Genomic DNA, 23,058 nt, shown 5'->3' with positions numbered 1-23,058 from the left:
AGAATGATTTACCGTAATTTCCGGACTATAAAGCGCACCCATATATAAGCCGCACCCACTAAATTTTACAAATATTTTTATTTTTAACATAAATAAGCCGCACCTGTCTATAAGCCTACACTGATGTACTTTACACAGGCTTTAACAAAAGACACGTTACACATGGTGTAACGGGTGAAATATGTTGCGCTTTCTTTAGGAGCATAGCGGTATTTTGGGAATAGCATGCCACTGCATTTTTTCCGGTATTACTGCATGTGTGTAAGACGAGGATTATGTCCTTATTTTCTGATGCTGATTTCTAAGTTTCTTTGACTAACCCTTAACGCTGTTGCTAAGAAAAATAAAAAAGCACGAGTTTTGGAAACCAAATCTGTGCTTATATGATTTCTGTTGCAACTGGAGTTAGCGATCTCTCCCATGACCCAGACTCAACGCGTTACAACGGCTTGTATCTAAACAGTAGCCAACCAAGAAAGTCATTGTTCACTGTCTTCCTACTTCCTTTCACAACAATTTTTTTCGGGAGTTTAATCTTTTGGCATCGTCGTGCGTTTAAAAAAAAAAAAATTTCTCCCGATGCCGTGCAGCTCAGAACACAGGTGAGGTGCGTTTTTTTCATTTCCGTTCGGAAATTTCATTGGTCTATTGTTATGGGGTTTCGTTTTTTGGCTTGAAGTTTGTGAAACCGGTAAAAACACAGGAGGGTGGTGGTAGGGTATTCTGTGGGTGAAGCTTTTTTGATACTTTAAAGACTCGTATTCTTTGAATAGTGATTGAGTTTAGCGAGTTAGTGAGTTACAGTATATCTTCATAAACATGATTCACTTCATTTAGAGATAAATAGTCAACTAAATCTTTTGAACCATGAGCGAAAGGTTAAAGAGTGATGTAATTTTATTTTTATGGATACCAGTTAGAATTGTACATTATGTTTTATACAATTTATTATTTATATTCAGCTTTTTAGCTATGTGAAATGTGATTTCACTTTATTTCAGCACAGTTGGCACTATTTGTATTTCTGTGTTGGTTTGAATTGCAGGTTTGTGTAACAAAATACTTCAGAAGTGCTCAGACTGAAACAAGGAGCAGGGAAACAAACTCAGAATGCAAACAAGCTCCAAAAGTGATTTGCCTCATGCAGAAGATTTTTAATGGTTACACTTTTATAATCCCTTGCTCTATTTTTGCAATTTTTTTAAACATGAGTCAATTGGTTGTCAGGCAAAACAAAATCAGTTATATCTATGTATTGGTAAAACCTACATCAGTCTCTGTATATTGTGAACCATTAGGGATATGGTAAATATACAAATATTTAGAGGGTCTTTCCTAACAGAAAGACAACAGCATCATTAGCAAGTGGTTAGGCCTGAGGAGACGGTGCTCTTTAAAGTGTCTGGAATGAGATGTAGTCTATTAGCTGTACTGATTCTGAGATGGAGGAAAATGGAATACAATGAATCATCCAGTGAATAACAAAAACAATAACTTGCCTCTGGCATCTGGTGTCATACATATGCAATTAGAAAGAAATTAGCAGATTAGCAGCTCTCTGCTCTCTCAATGACCATTTCCTACATATTGGATCTTCAGTCTAGATTGCTGCCAAACAAAGTCTAAATAAAGTTATTTGAAAAACACAATTGAGATATTTTTTAGTAAGGTATGGATTATTTTTTTTATCACTGGTGGCTATGATTTTCAAGGTTTTGCATCAGAATATCAGATGATTATAGTGTTACTGATTTTTCACAGTATGTTATGTGTCATTGTTGACAGGAAGCAGTTTGAGAACACATTATAAAACAACACTGTGTGTGTCTGTGGGCTTCTCTGTATGCATGTGCAGAGTCAACAGACACCAATCACTGAGCTGTGTGAGGATCCACTGGTCGGGCCAGCAGAGACTGTGCAAGGAGATGAACAGCAGGCGTTCCTGTCAGAGATCAGTGAGGAGGATGTGGAGGTCCTGCGCCAAAGAGAAGAAGCTTTACTCCAGATAGAGGTATGTACTTCATTAGCTTAGTAAACCCCAATGATTGTAACCTCACATCTCAGAAGAAATAAAGGACTGGTTGGGATGTGATTTGGTTGTGAATCTCTAATTGCACATATAAGGACTTCTAATGAATTGTACCAAAATAAAGTTCAATAATTAAAGTCTGCATGCAGATCTGAAATACGCTACATCCACCAGATTTATAGACATACAGATAGATATACAGTGCATCCAGAAAGTATTCAGAGCTCTTTACTTTCTCCAAATTTTGTTATATTACAGCCTTATTCCAAAATTTATTAACTTCATTATTTTCCTAATAATTCTACACACACTACCTCATAATTACGATGTGAAAGAAGTTTGTTTGAAATCTTTGCAAATGTATAAAAAAAAATAATAATAATAAATAAATCACATGTACTTATACAGTAAGTATTCACAGCCTTTGCTTAATAGTTTGTTGAATCACCTTTGGCACCAATTCCAAGTATTTTTGAGTATGATGCACAGCCATTTTCATATCTCTCTAGAGATGTTCAATCAGGTCAAGTCTTGCTCCAGTCTGATGTACAGAGCGCTTTGGAGCAGGTTTCTCTGTACATTGCTGCATTCATCTTTCCCTTGATCCTGACTAGTCTCCCAGTTCCTGCTGCTGAAAAACATGGCTGCCACCACCATGCTTCACGGTAGAGATGGTATTGGCCAGGTGATGAGAGGTGCCTGGTTTCCTCCACACATGATGCTTTGTTTATCATGGTCTGAGAGTCCTTCACTGCCTTTTGGCAAACTCTAGGTGGGCTGCCATATGCCTTTTACTGAGGAGTGGCTTCCGTCTGGCCACTCTACCATACAGTGATAATTATTACAGGGAGTGCAGAATTATTAGGCAAATGAGTATTTTGACCACATCATCCTCGTTATGCATGTTGTCTTACTCCAAGCTGTATAGGCTGGAAAGCCTACTACCAATTAAGCATATTAGGTGATGTGCATCTCTGTAATGAGAAGGGTGTGGTCTAATGACATCAACACCCTATATCAGGTGTGCATAATTATTAGGCAACTTCCTTTCCTTTGGCAAAATGGGTCAAAAGAAGGACTTGACAGGCTCAGAAAAGTCAAAAATAGTGAGATATATTGCAGAGGGATGCAGCAGTCTTAAAATAGCCAAGCTTCTGAAGCGTGATCATCGAACAATCAAGCGTTTCATTCAAAATAGTCAACAGGGTCGCAAGAAGCGTGTGGAAAACCAAGGTGCAAAATAACTGCCCGTGAACTGAGAAAAGTCAAGCGTGCAGCTGCCAAGATGCCACTTGCCACCAGTTTGGCCATATTTCAGAGCTGCAACATCACTGAGTGCCCAAAAGCACAAGGTGTGCAATACTCAGAGACATGGCCAAGGTAAGAAAGGCAGAAAGTCGACCACCACTGAACAAGACACACAAGCTGAAACGTCAAGACTGGGCCAAGAAATATCTCAAGACTGATTTTTCTAAGGTTTTATGGACTGATGAAATGAGAGTGAGTCTTGATGGGCCAGATGGATGGGCCCGTGGCTGGATTGGTAAAGGGCAGAGAGCTCCAGTCCGACTCAGACGCCAGCAAGGTGGAGGTGGAGTACTGGTTTGGGCTGGTATCATCAAAGATGAGCTTGTGGGGCCTTTTCGGGTTGAGGATGGAGTCAAGCTGAACTCCCAGTCCTACTGCCAGTTTCTGGAAGACACCTTCTTCAAGCAGTGGTACAGGAAGAAGTCTGCATCCTTCAAGAAAACATGATTTTCATGCAGGACAATGCTCCATCACACACGCCCAAGTACTCCACAGCGTGGCTGGCAAGAAAGGGTATAAAAGAAGAAAATCTAATGATATGGCCTCCTTGTTCACCTGATCTGAACCCCATTGAGAACCTGTGGTCCATCATCAAATGTGCGATTTACAAGGAGGAAAACAGTACACCTCTCTGAACAGTGTCTGGGAGGTTGTGGTTGCTGCTGCACGCAATGTTGATGGTGAACAGATCAAAACACTGACAGAATCCATGGATGGCAGGCTTTTGAGTGTCCTTGCAAAGAAAGGTGGCTATATTGGTCACTGATTTGTTTTTGTTTGGTTTTGAATGTCAGAAATGTATATTTGTGAATGTTGAGATGTTATATTGGTTTCACTGGTAAAAATAAATAATTGAAATGGGTATGAATTTGTTTTTGTTGTTGCCTAATAATTATGCACAGTAATAGTCACCTGCACACACAGATATCCCCCTAAAATAGCTAAAACTAAAAACTACTTCCAAAAATATTCAGCTTTGATATTAATGAGTTTTTTGTGTTCATTGAGAACATGGTTGTTGTTCAAATTAAATCCTCAAATAAAATTAATCCTCAAAAATACAACTTGCCTAATAATTCTGCACTCCCTGTAAAGTGCTGCAGAGATTTTTGTTCTTCTGGAAGGTTCTCCTTTTGCAATAGAGAAATGTTGGAGCTCTTTCAGAGTGACCATCGGGTTCTTGGTGGTTTCAAACCTCTTCCATTTATGAATGATGGAGGACACTGCGATGATTGGGACTTTCAATGCTGCAGATATTTTTTTGCACCCTTCCTCAGATCTGGTCTACAGACAACTCCTTGGACTTTATGGCTTTTACATGCACTGTTAACTGTGGGACCTTTTATAGACAGGTGTGTGCCTTCCCAAATCATGTTATATCAAATTAATTTACACAAGTGGACTCCAATCAAGTTGTAGAAACATCTAATAAATGATCAGTGAAAACAGGATGCACCTGAGCTCAATTTTGAGTGTCATGGCAAAGGCTGTGTATACTTATGTACATGTGATTTTCTTATTATAATTTCTTTCATGAAATTGCAAATATTTCGAACAAACTTCTTTTACGTTATCATTATGGGGTATTGTTTGTAGGATTTGCAGGAAAATAATAAATATAATCTATTTTGAAATAAAGCTGTTGCAAAAATCAAAATGTTGAAAAAGTGAAGCGCTGTGAATACTTCCCGGATGCACTGTATAGCTAAATAACCTTACGTAATTAAAAGACACAGTCTTAAAGGGACTTTTCTTCCTATTAAGCAGAATAGAAAAAAAATTACATTCCTATCTCACTGTTAATAAAATCCTGCCAGTTGCCACACTTCTCAGACTGTGTTATGTTAAAAACTTTATATTCTTATAAGTGGATAATTAGCTTATATCCACATTGTGAAGATATTAGAGAACATGAAATAGGGGAAAAATGACTGGACTAACTCACCAATTTACATGCAAAAACTACCTTTTCAAGGCAAATGAAAATTTAATAAAAAAACACCCCAGCAATTTCCAGGTGCTGTGCAGGTCCACAAGTATATTTTATTTCTCCAGGTTATACTAAGACCCCAGAACATAGGATTGGCTAGAAAATTGGTCCATGGACAACTAAAGTGGAAATAAATTATAGATGTAAAAAAAAATCAGCCATGCCATTATTAATTGTCAAACTTCTGGCTTAGGATTTAAATAAAGCCATAGATTGTAGAGGTGCAGTGGGTTGCGTTGCTGCCTTGTAGCTTTAGGGTTCCAAGCTCAATTCTGTGTTTGGATTAATGTCAGTGTTAAAACATGTTTTCTATGTGTGTCTACCTTTTTCACAACTACACCAAATAGCAATTAGTAAATAAGTATGTCTGTTTGCCTGGTGTCCCACATGATGGATTGAGGTGTTCTGTCAGATAATAGAATTGAACATGCTGAATTTTATTATTATTATTATTATTATTATTATTATTATTATTATTATTAATTATAATTTTTTATATATATTTTTTTAAGAAACTGGAAAAGCCGTTAAGTGTATCTGCTGCATCCTCATCTTACGTTAATCAATAAGTCTAGTGCTTAGCAAGAAGTGTTATTTATTTATTTTTTTATTGCTTAATAAATGTATTAAAAGAGGCAAGATTATGCTTATTTCTAAAAACAGACACTTTTTTTCTATGCCAAAATTTTTGTTAGTTTAGATGCTTTCTACCAACTTGAATGCATGTATAAATGAGGCAGGCTTCATGAATTTTATAAAAAAGCTGTTATTTTTATCCATTTTTATGATATATGGTTACGTTCCACACACACACACACACACACACACACACACACACACACACACACTCCCACCTCCCTAGGTCCTTAAGAATGCTAGGCTTCTCAACGGCTAAGGTTGATGTTTATATATATATCTGTTGTGCCTTTGCTGGCTCAGCAAGTGCCCCAGGCTTAAGTATGGTACTTTGCAATGAGACTAACCTAATAAACCACTAAATCTTTGCTCAGCAGGTAGGAACAACTCTATATCCATATATGACGCTTACTTAAGCAAACATTACCACCTTTGGTTTTGTAGAGACTGAAAGACTTTTTAGATAGATTCTTCATTTCTACTTGTGGTTATGAGAGTACAATAGATTTTGTATTTTTAAATTGATACAAATAGATGCAAATTAATATATCATTAAAAAAGTTTATCATTTATAAAGTAGGGCTTATTTTCCAATTTTTATTTTCACATGTCTTGGTTGGTTACTGTGAATGTGAGAGATGAACAGAACAGCATATACATGTCTAAAGACAGACAGACAGACAGAACAAAACAGTCAGGGAAATAAACAAGATAGATTTCATTGTAACTAATGACAAAACCCAGGATTTACATAAATAAAGACATACTATATATGCACACAGATCAAATCAGCACATGACGTATTTGAGTTTCGGACAAAATAAAACACCTTCATGCTTGAAGAGATCAAAAAATGCAGACAGCTTATTTGTGCTTTTGGGTGAAGGGGAATACAGATGGGAGAAGTGACCAGGAGGTGGTTGTGCCCACACTCACTGTGCCCTGTAGCAGTTGCTGAAAGGCTCTGTGCATGAGCTCAGCCAGGCTGATCATATCTGACAGTGTGCTTTTTCCAGTCTAAATCCCTGCTCTCTTTCTTCTCACCCACCGCTGCTCAGCCAGCTCGTATTGGAAACTCCACTCAGTTGAATCCAAAGTGACTGGAACTGCTCTGTCTCTTTCTTTGCACTTACTAGATGCCATTGTAAATGCATCCTTGCTAAATGCTCTCTATAAGATTTTAGAGAGACGCAGTCCTTGTGCTTTCAAATAGGTACAAAAAGGACAATCAGACACTCCTAAATTAGACACTCCTGACAACTATGGGTTTCCTATAAATAGAAGAACAAGGGGAATTAAGAATGCCCCTAGGGTCTAATTCTGTCCTTTATTATCATCCTGCAGATGTAACTTAAATACATTTGAGAATCAGTTGAATAAGAGCAGGAAAGATAAAAGAGAGACGCTCAAGCTTTATGATATCACCTTTAGCGTTTTGGCATTGGCCATCATTTCATCAAATTGGATTTTGAAAGAAAATGGCCATAACAGAGGACAACTTTCAAGGGGAATCTGAATGAAACATCTGGCTCAATCAAAAAAAAAAAAAAAAAAAAAAAGTCTAAAGATATAAATTTTTCAACCTTGAAAGAAGAGTGAGGGAAAAAAAAAACAGTAGAGGTATTAAAACAGTAAAGATTTATCTAAAATATGTCTAAAATATGTTCATCTTACATTGTAAATACACAATCACAGATGCATGATGGCTCTCATCTTAGATTGCTTTTCAACAAAAGTACCTTCTGTAATTCTCTATAAATTGCTGTTACAGAGCTGCTTCTATAAGTTATACAAGAGAACCTATATAAAAGGACATAAGCTATAGTTTTAACATTTAATTACAAAAACACGATGTCAGAAGTGGAATGCATTGCTCTATAAATTGCATGAATGACAGTATGCTCTGTTTTTCTCAAACACAATCTATATGCTAAACCTAGTTAAATAATCATCATGGTGGCACAGTGAGCATGACATCTCCAGGGTACTAGGTTTGATCCTGAGCTCAATTTAATGTCTGTGCTTTATTTCACATGTCCTTCTTCTCTTTCTGCATGGGTTTCCTCATGTTTTTCAGGTTTCCCGCCAATTTCCAGAGGCATAATGAGTTAAGCAGATCAAAGTTTCCTAATTTTTTTGTACATGGTGACGATGTTGACTGTAATCCCATTCAGGGTTACTAGGATAGACCAGAAGAAACAGGTTATTGAAACATAAGAAAAAGTGTGTATTGTATTGCTATTTTAAACAGGTGTTAAAGCAAATAAATTTTTTGGTTTGCTTATATTAGCTTTGAAGCTTAGAAATGCAGAGCTTATGCTAAGTTGAACGCTAGAATAGTAGATGTGACGTACTCGGTCAGCGTAGTGGTATCTTTCAAGCCGCTTGGGCCAAAATGAGCATTATTTACATTGCAATGCATTTACATTACTGCCTTTTGGGTTTTTCTATTACTGCAAGTTTACACTGAGGTCAGTTACCACCAAGTCTGATGGTCACAAAAATACTGAAAATGTATCTGCCGTACTTACATGCCAGAATTGTGATCTTATGCCTAATTTCTGCTCTTACACGTAATCGCAAAAATTAGCCCCATCATGTTATTATGGTCTGAGCTAGAGGAATTTCTGGAATTTTCACTCTGTGTGTGTCTGTGCAAAATCTGGAGGGGTAGTGATTTAACACGTTTTTCCACTCTCTGGTTAAGCATGCTGATGGTGTGATATGAAAGCAGCACTCAGCCTTTGATATAATAAACCCTTGACCTATATGAAGATGTCCTTTTCCAGTCTAAATCCCTGCTCTCTTTCTTCTCACCCACCGCTGCTCAGCCAGCTCGTATTGGAAACTCCACTCAGTTGAATCCAAAGTGACTGGAACTGCTCTGTCTCTTTCTTTGCACTTACTAGATGCCATTGTAAATGCATCCTTGCTAAATGCTCTCTATAAGATTTTAGAGAGACGCAGTCCTTGTGCTTTCAAATAGGTACAAAAAGGACAATCAGACACTCCTAAATTAGACACTCCTGACAACTATGGGTTTCCTATAAATAGAAGAACAAGGGGAATTAAGAATGCCCCTAGGGTCTAATTCTGTCCTTTATTATCATCCTGCAGATGTAACTTAAATACATTTGAGAATCAGTTGAATAAGAGCAGGAAAGATAAAAGAGAGACGCTCAAGCTTTATGATATCACCTTTAGCGTTTTGGCATTGGCCATCATTTCATCAAATTGGATTTTGAAAGAAAATGGCCATAACAGAGGACAACTTTCAAGGGGAATCTGAATGAAACATCTGGCTCAATCAAAAAAAAAAAAAAAAAAGTCTAAAGATATAAATTTTTCAACCTTGAAAGAAGAGTGAGGGAAAAAAAAAACAGTAGAGGTATTAAAACAGTAAAGATTTATCTAAAATATGTCTAAAATATGTTCATCTTACATTGTAAATACACAATCACAGATGCATGATGGCTCTCATCTTAGATTGCTTTTCAACAAAAGTACCTTCTGTAATTCTCTATAAATTGCTGTTACAGAGCTGCTTCTATAAGTTATACAAGAGAACCTATATAAAAGGACATAAGCTATAGTTTTAACATTTAATTACAAAAACACGATGTCAGAAGTGGAATGCATTGCTCTATAAATTGCATGAATGACAGTATGCTCTGTTTTTCTCAAACACAATCTATATGCTAAACCTAGTTAAATAATCATCATGGTGGCACAGTGAGCCGCATGACATCTCCAGGGTACTAGGTTTGATCCTGAGCTCAATTTAATGTCTGTGCTTTATTTCACATGTCCTTCTTCTCTTTCTGCATGGGTTTCCTCATGTTTTTCAGGTTTCCCGCCAATTTCCAGAGGCATAATGAGTTAAGCAGATCAAAGTTTCCTAATTTTTTTGTACATGGTGACGATGTTGACTGTAATCCCATTCAGGGTTACTAGGATAGACCAGAAGAAACAGGTTATTGAAACATAAGAAAAAGTGTGTATTGTATTGCTATTTTAAACAGGTGTTAAAGCAAATAAATTTTTTGGTTTGCTTATATTAGCTTTGAAGCTTAGAAATGCAGAGCTTATGCTAAGTTGAACGCTAGAATAGTAGATGTGACGTACTCGGTCAGCGTAGTGGTATCTTTCAAGCCGCTTGGGCCAAAATGAGCATTATTTACATTGCAATGCATTTACATTACTGCCTTTTGGGTTTTTCTATTACTGCAAGTTTACACTGAGGTCAGTTACCACCAAGTCTGATGGTCACAAAAATACTGAAAATGTATCTGCCGTACTTACATGCCAGAATTGTGATCTTATGCCTAATTTCTGCTCTTACACGTAATCGCAAAAATTAGCCCCATCATGTTATTATGGTCTGAGCTAGAGGAATTTCTGGAATTTTCACTCTGTGTGTGTCTGTGCAAAATCTGGAGGGGTAGTGATTTAACACGTTTTTCCACTCTCTGGTTAAGCATGCTGATGGTGTGATATGAAAGCAGCACTCAGCCTTTGATATAATAAACCCCTTGACCTATATGAAGATGTCCTTTTCCAGAGGATGACAGTATCTATCTGCCTGTAGTCGTGTCTCAGACCATGGTCTTATTTTTTAAAAGTTTGCCGATGTCAAAATGTAACACCATGAAAAGTTTATAAATTCTGGTGACTGTAGATGGTAATTAATAGATCCATGCTGCAATTTTTGGTCTGATTAGAAGTGTAATACACCTAGAGCTGGTAGAATAAGTAAAGCTAATAACAAGTCAAACAATGGTCTGTTCTAGTTACTCTGCTTGTGTTGCAGTGTCATGCACTAATCCTTCCTGACCCAAAGTCTCTGTTTGTGAACCCAATTGCACTCTAATTTGCCTGTTTACAAATAAATTGACTTCTTCTCTGCTGTAGTTGTTCCAAATAAATGGAACACACTGTTGTGGATTTATGAAAGTCAGTAGGAGTAAGACAGAGTACATGTGTGTGAATGAGAATGAGGACAGTGGAGTGGTGTGGTTGCAGGGAGAAGTGGTGGTGAAGATAGAGTAGTTTAGGTACAGTACCTGGAGAGTGTGTTAGACAAATGAAGAAAAGAGTGCAGGCAGGGTGGAGTAGGTGGCGAAGAGTGGCAGGAGTGATTTGTAATAGAAGGGTATCTGCTAGAGTGAAAGGGAAAGTTTATAGGACTGTGGTGAGACCTGCGATGTTGTATGGTTTAGAGACAGTAGCATTGTATAAAAGACAGGAGGTGGAGCTAGAGGTAGCAGAGGATGGACAGGATTAGGAATGAGTTTATTAGAGGGACTGTGCATGTAGGACAAAGTGAGAGAGGCCCAAATGAGATAGTTTGGACATGTGCAGAGGAGGGACATGGGGTATATTGGTAAGAGAATGCTGAGGATGGAGCTCCCTGAAATGAGGAAAAGAGGAAGGGCAAAGAGGGGGTTTATTGGTGTGGCGAGTGAAAAACATGCAGGTAGTTGGTGTAAAAGAGGCAGATGTAGAGGACAGGGGGGGTATGGAGACGGATGATCCGCTATGGCTACTCCTAATGGGAGCAGCCGAAAGTAGAAGAAGACTCTGTTGTGGATTTGTCCGATGTACGTCAATCTGCAGTGTACAGGAGGTGTATGCCTATTTATAGAGGTTTCTTTTTGTCCCACCTCAACCTTTTGGGATTCTAAATACTCTGGTGCTTATTGTACATTTTCAATATGGTCTTCCCAGTCTGCACTAACCTTACCTCCAACCTTAGCCCAGGCATCAAAATTCTTCCACTTTCAAGGGTTTTATATTTGTTTTTCTAAGCCTTCCTGGGAGACATCTACTGTAGCTGTAGAACATTTCCGTTATACTACTGGGTGGCTGCTGAAATCTTTATATGGATAACATGTGGCCAATCATAATTTTCAGATCAAGATTGTCCTTTGTCTGAAAGGCTTGTCAGCCTACAAATTGTGCCTTATGCCCATGAACTGTTTGATCTATGCAGGTGTCAATTGGCTTCATCCAAAATTGAATCTCAATTCTGAGTGAAGTTATTTGACACCTGCACAGACACACATCTATATAAGAAATCAGAGGCTTTCTGTTTAGACCTTCTACACAGATATTGTGGCATTGTATACACACTAAGGCAACATACATACAGGATCAGCAACTTAGTAAGATGGATTTGATAGCTTTTCCAGGACAATTAACTCACACCCACCGAGAACAAAACACATAAACTCTCTCTTTCTCACTGTCTAGTTTGTACACATTCATGAACACAGGAACAGACTACTATATGCTCAGTGTACACTCAGAGTTGTGACTTCCTCGGGCCAAAGAAGGATAGAAATGATTTGGTTCTACATTATAAACCATTTATTCAGCAAGGGCAAAAAGAGGCATCTCATGCTTAAGCTGTGTTCAGGCTTCTTTTTTTCTAGCAATAAGCATGTGTGTAAATCTGCTTAACAGTTTTTCTGCTGTGGCTTTGACACTGCATTCAGTTGCCTGATGCCTTTAGGCCAGGGCTGGAAATGTGAGGGGAATCTTATATCAGCATTAAACACATTTATATGGTGGAAAAGGGGGTTGGGGAGAGGGGTCAGAGCAATGGGAGAGAGAAAGTCAGAAACAGAAAAGAGCAAGGGCATTATTCATGTAAGTTATCTACAAACACCTTTCCTTTCACAAGCTAAGATTTTGGACAGAGGACATATATTCTTGGAGGAATCTCTTATAAAATGTTTCATATATCTAGGGTATAAAGATGCTTTCTGTTTGAAGCTTTCTTATCGAATTTATATATCAGTGTTGGCCAGTCTGAGGAAAAAGATTATTTGAAGGTTATCCACAGTGCCTTACACGGCTCCTGCTATGATCCTTCATATTACATAGCATATTTTTTTGTTTGTTGTATTAATGACAGCAGTTAACTACACTGGTATAGTGCACTTTAAGCTGGAGATCATTATTTAGGTGGTGGATCTTAGCAGGGCATGATTACCAATACTCAGTTTTGAAATACTCTCAATAAAGCTGATGTACCCATGTAGGTGTCATGTGATGTGTGGATGCAAGTGCAGATTTTTTTTTTATGTGATAGCAAAAACAAAAACTTAATAACAATAACTTAATAAGGAACCAGGAATTATAACCTGAGACATTTACAAGGAGAACTATGAACAACTATGAACGACAAACAGCACATGTGACAAAACAAATGAGGATGCAGTGGCTAATGGAAAATGGAGTTTTTGTCTATAATCCTGACACTATGGATTTAATTTATTTATTGTTTTACATGAGTTTAGCTAGTTTTACAGAATGCAGAAGCTGAAGGTCCACTTGTCGGTGCGCAGACCACACGCCGCACACTGCAACATTTCGATTTGCATGGTTGCTGTTCCCAGAAGGAAGCCTTTTCTTAAGCTGGCTCACAAGAAAGCCCACAAACTGTTTGCTGAAGACAACCTGTCCAAGAGCATGAATTACTGGAACCATGTCCTCTGGTATGATGAGATTAAGATAAACTTGTTTGACTCAGATGGTGTGCAGCATGTGTGGTGACTCCCTAGTGAGAAGTGCCAAGAAAATTGTGTCTTGCTTACAGCCAAGCATGGTGGTGGTGGCATCATGGTCTGGGGCTGCATGAGTGCTGCTGCTACTGGGGAGCTGCGGTTTATTGAGGGAAACATAGATTCCAACATGTACTGTGACTAAAGCAGAACATGATGCCCCCATTCAAAAACTGGGCTGATTTTTTGAAATATAACGACCGCCAACACACAACTGCCTGAGGAAGGTGAAGGTGATTGAGTGGCCATGTATGTCTCCAGACTTGAACCCTATTGAGCACCTGTGGGCATCCTCAAACGGAAGGTGGAGAAGCACCATGTGTCTAACATGTAGCAGATCTGTGATGTAATTAGAGAGGAGTGTAAGAGGATCCCAGCAACAACCTGTGCAGCTCTGGTGAATTTCATACCCAGGATGATTAAGACAATACTGGATAACAATGGTGCTCACACAAAATATCGACAAATTAAACAGAATTTTGACATGTTCCATTACGGTTTTCCTCGTTTTTGTTGCCAGCTCTTTTTGACAAAAATTGCTGTGTGTTGAGTTATTTTTAAAGGACAGTAAATTTGTACTACTGTAAAATATATTCAAGTTTACAAAAAATATACAAACATATATCCAAGAAATACTAAAATGGTTGCTGAAATTTGAGGGGTGAGATACTGAATATGATTATACTTATGGCTTATATATATATACAGTATATATATATATATATATATATATATATATATATATATATATATATATATATATATATATATATATATATATATATATATACACACACACACACACACACACACACACACACACACACACACACACACACACACAGCATGTACTTTATTAATAACGTGCCAACCGCTAAACTCTGGACCGCTATGGACAGGTAAACACAGAAGGCTTTGAAAAAAAAGGAGAAACACGGAGAAAACAGTGAGGAGCAAAGAGAAGATTCAGGTCGAAGAAAATTACAAAGTTTTTAAAGTTTGGGATCATTTCAAACTAAAACATAAAGAACACACCGTACAGTGTGTTTATCTTTTTATAGTAATTTGAAATAGATTTTTAGATTTTTATTTATGATTTTTATTTCTTTTATTTGCATTTTGATATAATATGGCAATTAAACACACTAAAAGGGCTTAGTTTTCACAGATATTCTTGTATGCATTTTCAGCAATAAAAATGTAAACATTTTCTAAAAAGGAAACAAATTACTTGTTAATTTTAAGAGGTCAGTATTATTTTCTTTTGTGTATTTAACATTGCTCTTTAATAAAGAAAAAGCACTACTTATCCGATTTCTCGAATATCGAGGAAATAAAAGGTAGAATACTTGATTACTTAAATAATCAATAGCTGCAGCCCTAAGCAAAATACAGTTTACCATATACTAGTTGGGCAAAATATTACCATTGTGCATACTGACAAGTGGAAATAAATATGTAAATATATGTACAACAAAAATGCTATTAGCAGTGTAAAAATATGCAGAAACTGTTGAACAAATATAATAAGAATATAAATGTATATATAATATTTGTAGGTGAAAATAAAATGTAGTAGATGAGCTTCTATTTACTAAGAGTGTAAATATTATCATGTCAAATATTATTATGTATTAACATGTGTAGTCATTGTCATAAATACATTATCATGTCACTCTCCAGGCAGTAATGAAAGATAAAAATTATTTCGCTTATTGAAAAATATTTTCATTTTCATTTCATTTATTTTTAATTTTGGAGTTTTTTATACTACCTCACTCATCACTGACTTATTCTCAGTTTGATGTTCAGAGCTGATTGCCTGGCAGCTTGTGTGAGCATTTTACACTGGGGCTGTTCTGGAACCTAAAACCTCTGAATTACAGCGTACTCCCATATGTACTTTATGGTTCAGTAAGAGTAATTCACCACACCACCCCCCACCACCCGTCTGTTTTTTGTCTGTCCTTTTCCCCTTTGCTCACTGTCACTTTTTGTATGTAGGCAACCAATATAATATTTTTAAATATGAAAAAATACACCTGAGACAGTTCTGACACATTGCACTACAATCAGAAATAAAATCATCTAATGAACCTTGCTCAGGACAAATGTGTCAGCATTTTTTAAGCTGCTCTGCAATACCACATGAGCAACCCACACTGATCCATGCAGCTACAATCCAGGTGGTTTAAGAAAAGATTGCTTTATACATTATATACGTACAGCAAAATGTTTTCTATTCAGAACAGTGTGAATGAAGACTTGACAGAAAAATTACACCTGTCGTTAAAACGAAATTCTAGCGAGTGTTTTTGTTACGACAAGTCATTAATGGAGGCAAAATTGACAGCTATACATCTCACACTAATGGCTCACACAAAAGGACAGTTCGCTTTCATTAGAATATAGTAAGCTGTTTATCATGGTGATGATTGTGGGTGGCATGTAAATGGTGTGTTTAATGGTGCTACACTATAAAGCAGAATATAAAGGGGAAAAAAAAAATCAGGGAATCGTGTAGGGAAACATAGAGTATGTGGGTAGCCGATTTTACACAGGGTTTACACACATTTTATATATATATATATATATATATATATATATATATATATATATATATATATATATATGACAGAAGCTTCAAGTGCACACAATACAACAGGTAATAAGAGCAAAAAATTAATAATGATTATACACATGGTACAGTCAGAATAACATTTACAGCATATACAACTGAATACTTACTTACATACTGAATGTTCATGTATATTGCTCATGAATTACTGTTATTTATATAAAGAAATGTTTTGTTTTATAGTAAAAAGCAAAACCTTTATTGTTTTTATACAAATTCCAGATTTATTAAGCATATCTAACTGTAACACAATGGTGCATGATGAATTTGTGCACACAAACCTGAGGAAACCGATTGTGTCCCCTGGACGCTTATCTACATTCCCACCGTCTTTTGCCTGGACTCCTTAATATCTCAGATGGTCCTGTGATGGCTTATACTCTCATATCCTTTCCTTGTCAGACTCATCTCTTGTCACGTCTGTAACTCCTTTGGGTACTGAGGTGTCAGCTTTTCCTGCCTGGAAGGGTTTTGTTGCTTGTTTTTTTTTTCTTTCTGAAATTGCGTGTCTTATCGACCCACACATTTAATTGTGTGGATACGGAAACTCCCGACACCCAGATTATACTGTGTGTGCGTAGTGTAGCATTTGTGTGTGTTTAGTGTGCTGCAGTCTTTTCCTCTATGTCAGATGAAGCAGATATCTGGCTCTCACACTGACATTTTGCGTCTAATGAAACAATGAGAGAACCTCCATCCCCTATCAGTCGTCTTTCTCTTTTACTTTGCCTCCTCTCACCCTCCCTCCCACCCCTCCCACCCCTCCCACCCCTACAGGCACAATAACAACAGGATGAGTGACAGAAGCCACAGGGATGGAGTTAGGAGCAAATAGACCTCCTGTCTGATATCATTCACTGGCTTGATGCACTAACTTTACATTAAAGCAGTCTTCATCCATTAAGTTTTACACTTTTGTTTTGTTGGGTGGTATTAAAGGTTGAAAATTAACGAGGAAGGTAATGAGTATGGAGACAAAGCTGTATTATTAAAGCATTAGCACTACACTGTTGAATGCATGTTTTAAATTGGTCATTCGAATATTCTATATTAAGAATCTACAAAGCCATTTGACAGACCCTCAAAATAAAACACACTATTGAAAATGTGTAATCTTTGATTTGATGAAGTTACATGTGGAGGGGTTTGTTTTGAGTCCCCAGTGCCAGTGCTTTGTTACTATCAGAGGTAAAGCAGCTCTAATACGTTTGTAACAGTAGATTAGCAAACTGCTGGGATGTAATAGGAATCATGATGTCATTTGAAAACAATGAAGTTCAGAGTGGTAGAAGTGCTCCACTTCACACCAACGTTTAGTCTCTATTGTAAGTCGTTCAGGATTAGGGCATCTGCCAAATGCCATAAAAGTGAATGTAAATGCCATTTATTGGTTTCCTTTAACAACAAACAAGTGCCTTTTCTTTACACATTACAAACCTTAGAAAGACCAAGAGCTCCTTAAATGATTAGTAGCCTCAGAGTGCCTCATAGCAAAGTGTCTGTATTAAAAGAAAATTCTTTTTTTTTCATCTCTACACTTTGCTGACTTCTAAACAGCATGAGCTGAATCTAAGTTCATGACTTAGGTAGGCTGGAGCACATCAGCCACCAGGGCTAGCAAGGTTTCCCCAGGTAATAGGGCAGACAGCACTCTACTAATCAATATGTCCATACTTCTCTCTCTCTCTCTCTCTCTCTCTCTCTCTTGCTATTTTTCTCTCTTTGCTTTTCCTTGTCTTTCTTCTTTCTTCATGGACATCCTTAAATTCCTCCCCGCTAAGTTACCAAAACAATGCTTTACTCTTCATCGTTTGACAAAGTGAATTCAACTGGCACTGGCAGGTAAAATAAATATGATGTCAAGCCATTCCTGCATGATTGACTAGACCGCCCAAAAACAAATGCAAAAAAAAGTCTTTAGCAGCATGGGGTTTGCCAGAGGCCATTTTGGCTCCAGCCAGATGGTATTTGCCAAGAGCTAGAAGGGCTGCCAGTTTCCCAAACAATCACGGCCACCTGTGATGAATGGCTCAGTGGCCACAGCAACACCGGCCCAGCTGCAGGCGCACAGGCTGTGGATGGAAGCAAGGGGAAGCTGTGAGGGGATGATAGACCAAACAGGATTTAGATGCTTTCATGTTGCGTTAGGCATAGGCTGAAAAAAGTAATGTTTACTCCAGCTTGAAAATGGATAAAAAAAAAAACTTTTTTTTTTTTTTTTATAGTATTTAGTCATTGGATGACTGCAGCTGTAATGTCTTACCAACACTTGACTTATTGATCTGCAATAATGTCTCATCACTATGCTCTAGTATACTAACCATATCTTCATAACTTTTTAATATTTTTTCCATTCTTGCAGCAGGCTTCTTTTCCTGTGGTTTGACCTAACCTAGAGCCTTGTTTTGTTTTTTCTTTTATCTATTTTTGCAGAGAGATATGCTGGATGTCAACCAAATTATGAAAGACTTGGCCAGCATGGTGCATGAACAAGGAGACACAATAGGTGAGTTCTTAATTATGTGTGTCCATAGTTGCAGTTACTTTGTGGACTATTTTGTGTTAAACTAGTTAGGCCTGTTGTTGATAATCGCTCCTTCTCATCTCTTTTTGTTCTCTAACTCCCTGCTGCACAGGAGTAGAGGAAAAGAAGACACTGACACTCGATAATGATTCAGTTGACTCAATACATCAGAGACCGAGCGTGCTGAAGTGTTATCTCAAATCAGATCTTTGGGGGATTCAGAGAGAACACAGGGTTTGTGAATGAAAAGAGAGTACACTGGTTATAAGACACATGAGGAAAAAAAAAGACTTGGAGGGACATCTAAAATTAATAAAAAAGAAAAAAAAGCTTACCATATTGAATTGATCGTTATCTTTTTTATTTACCTTTATCTTGCATGGTACTGGATTATGATTAGCAAGGCATGCAGTATGCGGAACTAATGTTACTTTTTGCTGTGGAGGAATATGCATTCATCAGTACCTTAATAGTTCAACATAATAAAATCACACTCACAAACCTTTTGACCTGGATTATGTAGACAGCTGACAATCAGCATGGTGCATTCAATCAAAACGAAGTGGGTAAGAGAAGATAAGAAACTGTTCACATATTCAGGACATTTTAATTAGATTTCATATGAATGAAGTCATAAGAGAAGCAATGAGCAGTAACACCACACTTTAACCTTAACCATTCATATCCATTTATTTGCATTGGACTATAAAGATCCTTATTAATTTGCCAATTGTGAGTCGAAATTCTGGAATGGGAATCTTCAACATGGAACCATTCAGTAAAAGTTCTCTATTCGAGCTGAAATTATTAAGTTGAATTTAAACCATTGTACTTAATCCAGCCCCTTTGAGACGTATTGTGACGCTGTCCCTATTGGAAAATTAATCCATTTGTATTCTAATTGGTACCTACCCGTCATGGTGTCCTTTTGTCTCAGAATTTTAATTAATCCTCTGTGCCCCATACTTCTCGTAGTAGATGAATAGAGGGCATATTCCTCAAGGAGACTTTGAGGATATGCCTTTTTTTTTATTCAGATGCTCTATAAATAAGCAGTGTATATATTAAAGGCTTTCTTGACTATTCAGTGTTACTAGTCAAACAATAATTAAAAAAAAATGCAGTGTTCATTTTCATAGTTAAAAGTTATTGTATTTTATTATTGCAGTTAAATGGTGTTATACCATGGTCTGTCTGCATTCTCAGTTCTGATTGACTGGAAGGTGTGTTTTGGAACTGGAGAGAGAGAGAGAGAGAGAGAGAGAGAGAGAGAAAGAGAAAGAGTTAGTTTGTGAAGATCTTCTATTTACATTGCCTATCTGCTTGGATTATTTTGTGAGATGAATTTAACAAACTAAAGAAGAAATTGTAAAAATGCATCATAAATGTACCTGATCCTCACATGCACATAATACCTGTCTTTCTCAATTTTGATTTGATCTCAAAATGATTTCTCAATCAACTTTTCATTTAAATAAATGTAATCTAACCACACTCCTTTATCCATGTGAATAATACGATCGGGCCGAATTTTAGATCTTTATATAAAATAACTAAACTAATAATAAAATTACTGTTATTTTTATCCATAAAGTCATTTTTGCAGTGCAAACTTCAATGGCAGCTTTGTCAATGCTGGAAACTGATCATTGTATAAGATCAATAATCCACAGCTAGGTGTGCGTTACATGATTGAATGCACTTTATGCAGGCCACCATGCTCTGCTTAATTTCAAATGATTATTCAACTTCCTCATCACGCAGTGAAATTGCAAATAATGCATCATTATTCATCAGGTCCTACGACATGGTTAATAGCAAAGCTAAATAAATTAGTGCAACAAATGAGCAAAGCATTAAACCTGTGTATCATGTTACACTATTAATGTAAAAATTCTTTAAGTATTAATATACTTGAAATGTCTTCACATTGATGGCCTGGCACCTGATGACACATAACATCAGCTGAGCTCTGCTGAGCTGTTGATTCTATTGGAAAGTGTGTGGTATTGACGATTCAGAGGCATCAAATAGGTTTTTCCAGGTTAACATGACTTAGCATGTTGTTGAACAGCTTCAGTAGCATTCAAAGAGAAGACTAAAAAAAAAACGAGTAGACTGGATCAACCATTTTGAACTGTCATGCACTGAGAGGCTCTAAGCTAAGTGAGTGGCATTAGATAGTGATGTGCAACCTGCAGAACTGATTGTACTCTTTCACACAACACTGGACTTGATGGAATTCACTATTTCACATTCCTAGAGAACTTTAGTATCTGCCCTGCTTTTTTATTGTTTTTTTTTTTATTTTTTTATTTTGTTGTTCTTGTACCACTTACACTAGGTAACAGTTTCCCCACATCTTGGACTAGTGCATGTATTTGTTGATTTTTGGGGGGATTAAAATAGACAGCGATGTCAAAGTTAAATGAAAAACCATTTTGTCTCTGATTTTGTCCTCAGCTAGAACACAGACAATTAGGCTTTTCAGAATATTCATCATTCCTTTATTCATGATTCATAACTAGATATCAAAAGATATGATTCATTTAACTATAAAAGTCTCATGCACATCAGGTTACAAAGCAAAGGTATAATAGAATGAAGCAATTAAGTGCTTTTGGCCTTTTCAAACAAGATTTCACAAGTGGCATTTCTCTCTGTGTGGTACAGTTAAATCTCTTTTCTTTCTGTCTCTTCATCATGCCCCTACCGTTCTTCCTTTTGTGTCTTTCTTTGGTTGAAGACCATGTGTTGTCAGTAGAACTTATATAGAGTTAAGACAGTAAAGAGATTCTCTGCCTACGCTTCATCTATTTTTTTTTTTATCTTTAACACATGCAGAAGAAAGTCTGGCAGACGTGAATGAGAATTTAACAAAACGAAAATTTATGGACGGAATAATTCAACAAAGAACTAGAGCTGCTGGTTTCCCCCTCATCACCCCCCTCCCCCCAACAAATGACAAGAAGATTTTCTCAATTATTTTTCTAAAAAATGAAAAGATTACTGTTATTACTTGATACTTTGCTCATTTCAAAGCATTAATGTTCAGAGTTCAATACAACAGTGGGTTGTTTATTCTGTGTAGGCAAATATGTATGTACAGTGCCCTCCACAATTATTGGCACCCCTGTTTAAGATGTGGTCGTGGACTTCTAAAAATTCTCCTTTTTTTTAAAACAACATAGAACCCAAATGCAAAAAAAGAGAAAAATCCAACCTTTTATTTAAGTACATTACTTTGGTGGTAAAAAAATCACACATTTAGAAAAAAAAAAACAAAACTTGAAATCATGTGTGCCACAATTATTGGCACCCCTAACAATTCCTCTGAAAAATTTAATTGTTTTTTTTTTTTATATATATATTTTTCTGTAGTTGCTAAGGTTGGTCAGGGTATCTAGGGACTTTTAATTAGTAATTCATGATTTCCTGTTTCCCTGGGTTATAAATATGACGTGACACAGAGGCCTAATTCTCTTACCCATTTGTCAACATGGCAAAGACAAGAGAACACACCATTCAGGTAAGGCAGATGTGTGTCGACCTTCATAAGTCAGGCAATGGCTACAAGAAAATAGCCACTCGCCTTAACTTGCCAGTATCTACAGTCAGAGGAATCATTAAGAAGTTTAAAACAACTGGAACAGTGACAAACAAGGCTGGAAGAGGTCCCAAGTTTATCTTGCCACAACGCACAGTGAGGAGGATGGTAAGAGAAGTAAAAAAATTTCCTAAGCTCACCGTCACAGAATTGCATCAAAGAGTGGCATCTTGGGGTCACAGAGTCTCCAAAACATCCATAAGACGCTCTCTACATGCCAACAAGCTGTTTGGGAGGCATGCAAGGAAAAAGCCTTTTCTCACTAACACTCACAAACGTAAACGTCTGGAGTTTGCTAAGCGGTACTGGGACTTCAACTGGGATCGTGTGCTTTGGTCAGATGAGACTAAGATTGAGCTTTTTGGCAACAAACACTCTAAGTGGGTCTGGCGTAAAACAAAAGATGAGTATGCCGAAAAGCACCTCATGCCCACCGTGAAGTATGGAGGATCTGTGATGCTGTGGGCCTGTTTCTCTTTCAAAGGCCCTGGGAACCTTTTTAGGGTGCATGGCATTATGAACGCTTTGAAGTACCAGGCTATTTTAAATAAAAACCTGATGGCCTCTGCCAGAAAGCTGAAGATGGGTCGTGATTGGGTCTTTCAGCAGGATAATGATCCAAAATATGTGGCAAAATCTACACAAAAGTGGTTCAGCAGTCACAAACTCAAGGTCCTCCCATGGCCATCTCAGTCCCCAGACCTCAACCCAATCGAAAACCTGTGGGGCGAGCTAAAGAGAAGAGTGCATAAGAGAGG

General features: G+C 37.2%; 1 protein-coding gene across 2 annotated transcripts in view; it reads left to right on the top strand.

Moving 5' to 3' along the window:
• Nucleotides 1–23,058, top strand: part of tsnare1 (T-SNARE Domain Containing 1) — a 136,565-nt gene that overhangs the window by 80,326 nt on the left and 33,181 nt on the right. Inside the window, exons 9-11 of one of the 2 annotated variants that reach the window (XM_046848243.1) lie at nucleotides 1,856–2,011; nucleotides 18,603–18,675; nucleotides 18,806–19,021. In XM_046848243.1, the coding sequence (XP_046704199.1) occupies nucleotides 1,856–2,011; nucleotides 18,603–18,675; nucleotides 18,806–18,939 (363 nt within the window). In that variant the 3' untranslated portion in view covers nucleotides 18,940–19,021. Of the gene's footprint in view, nucleotides 1–1,855; nucleotides 2,012–18,602; nucleotides 18,676–18,805; nucleotides 19,022–23,058 lie in introns of those variants that run through there. The other variant, XM_046848242.1, reaches the window with a different exon arrangement.

This window comes from Silurus meridionalis, chromosome 4 (assembly GCF_014805685.1).
Source record: "Silurus meridionalis isolate SWU-2019-XX chromosome 4, ASM1480568v1, whole genome shotgun sequence".
Classification (NCBI taxonomy): Eukaryota; Metazoa; Chordata; class Actinopteri; order Siluriformes; family Siluridae; genus Silurus; species Silurus meridionalis.
Note: the sequence above shows the minus strand (reverse complement) of the source record. Positions and strands in the feature narration are given on the sequence as shown.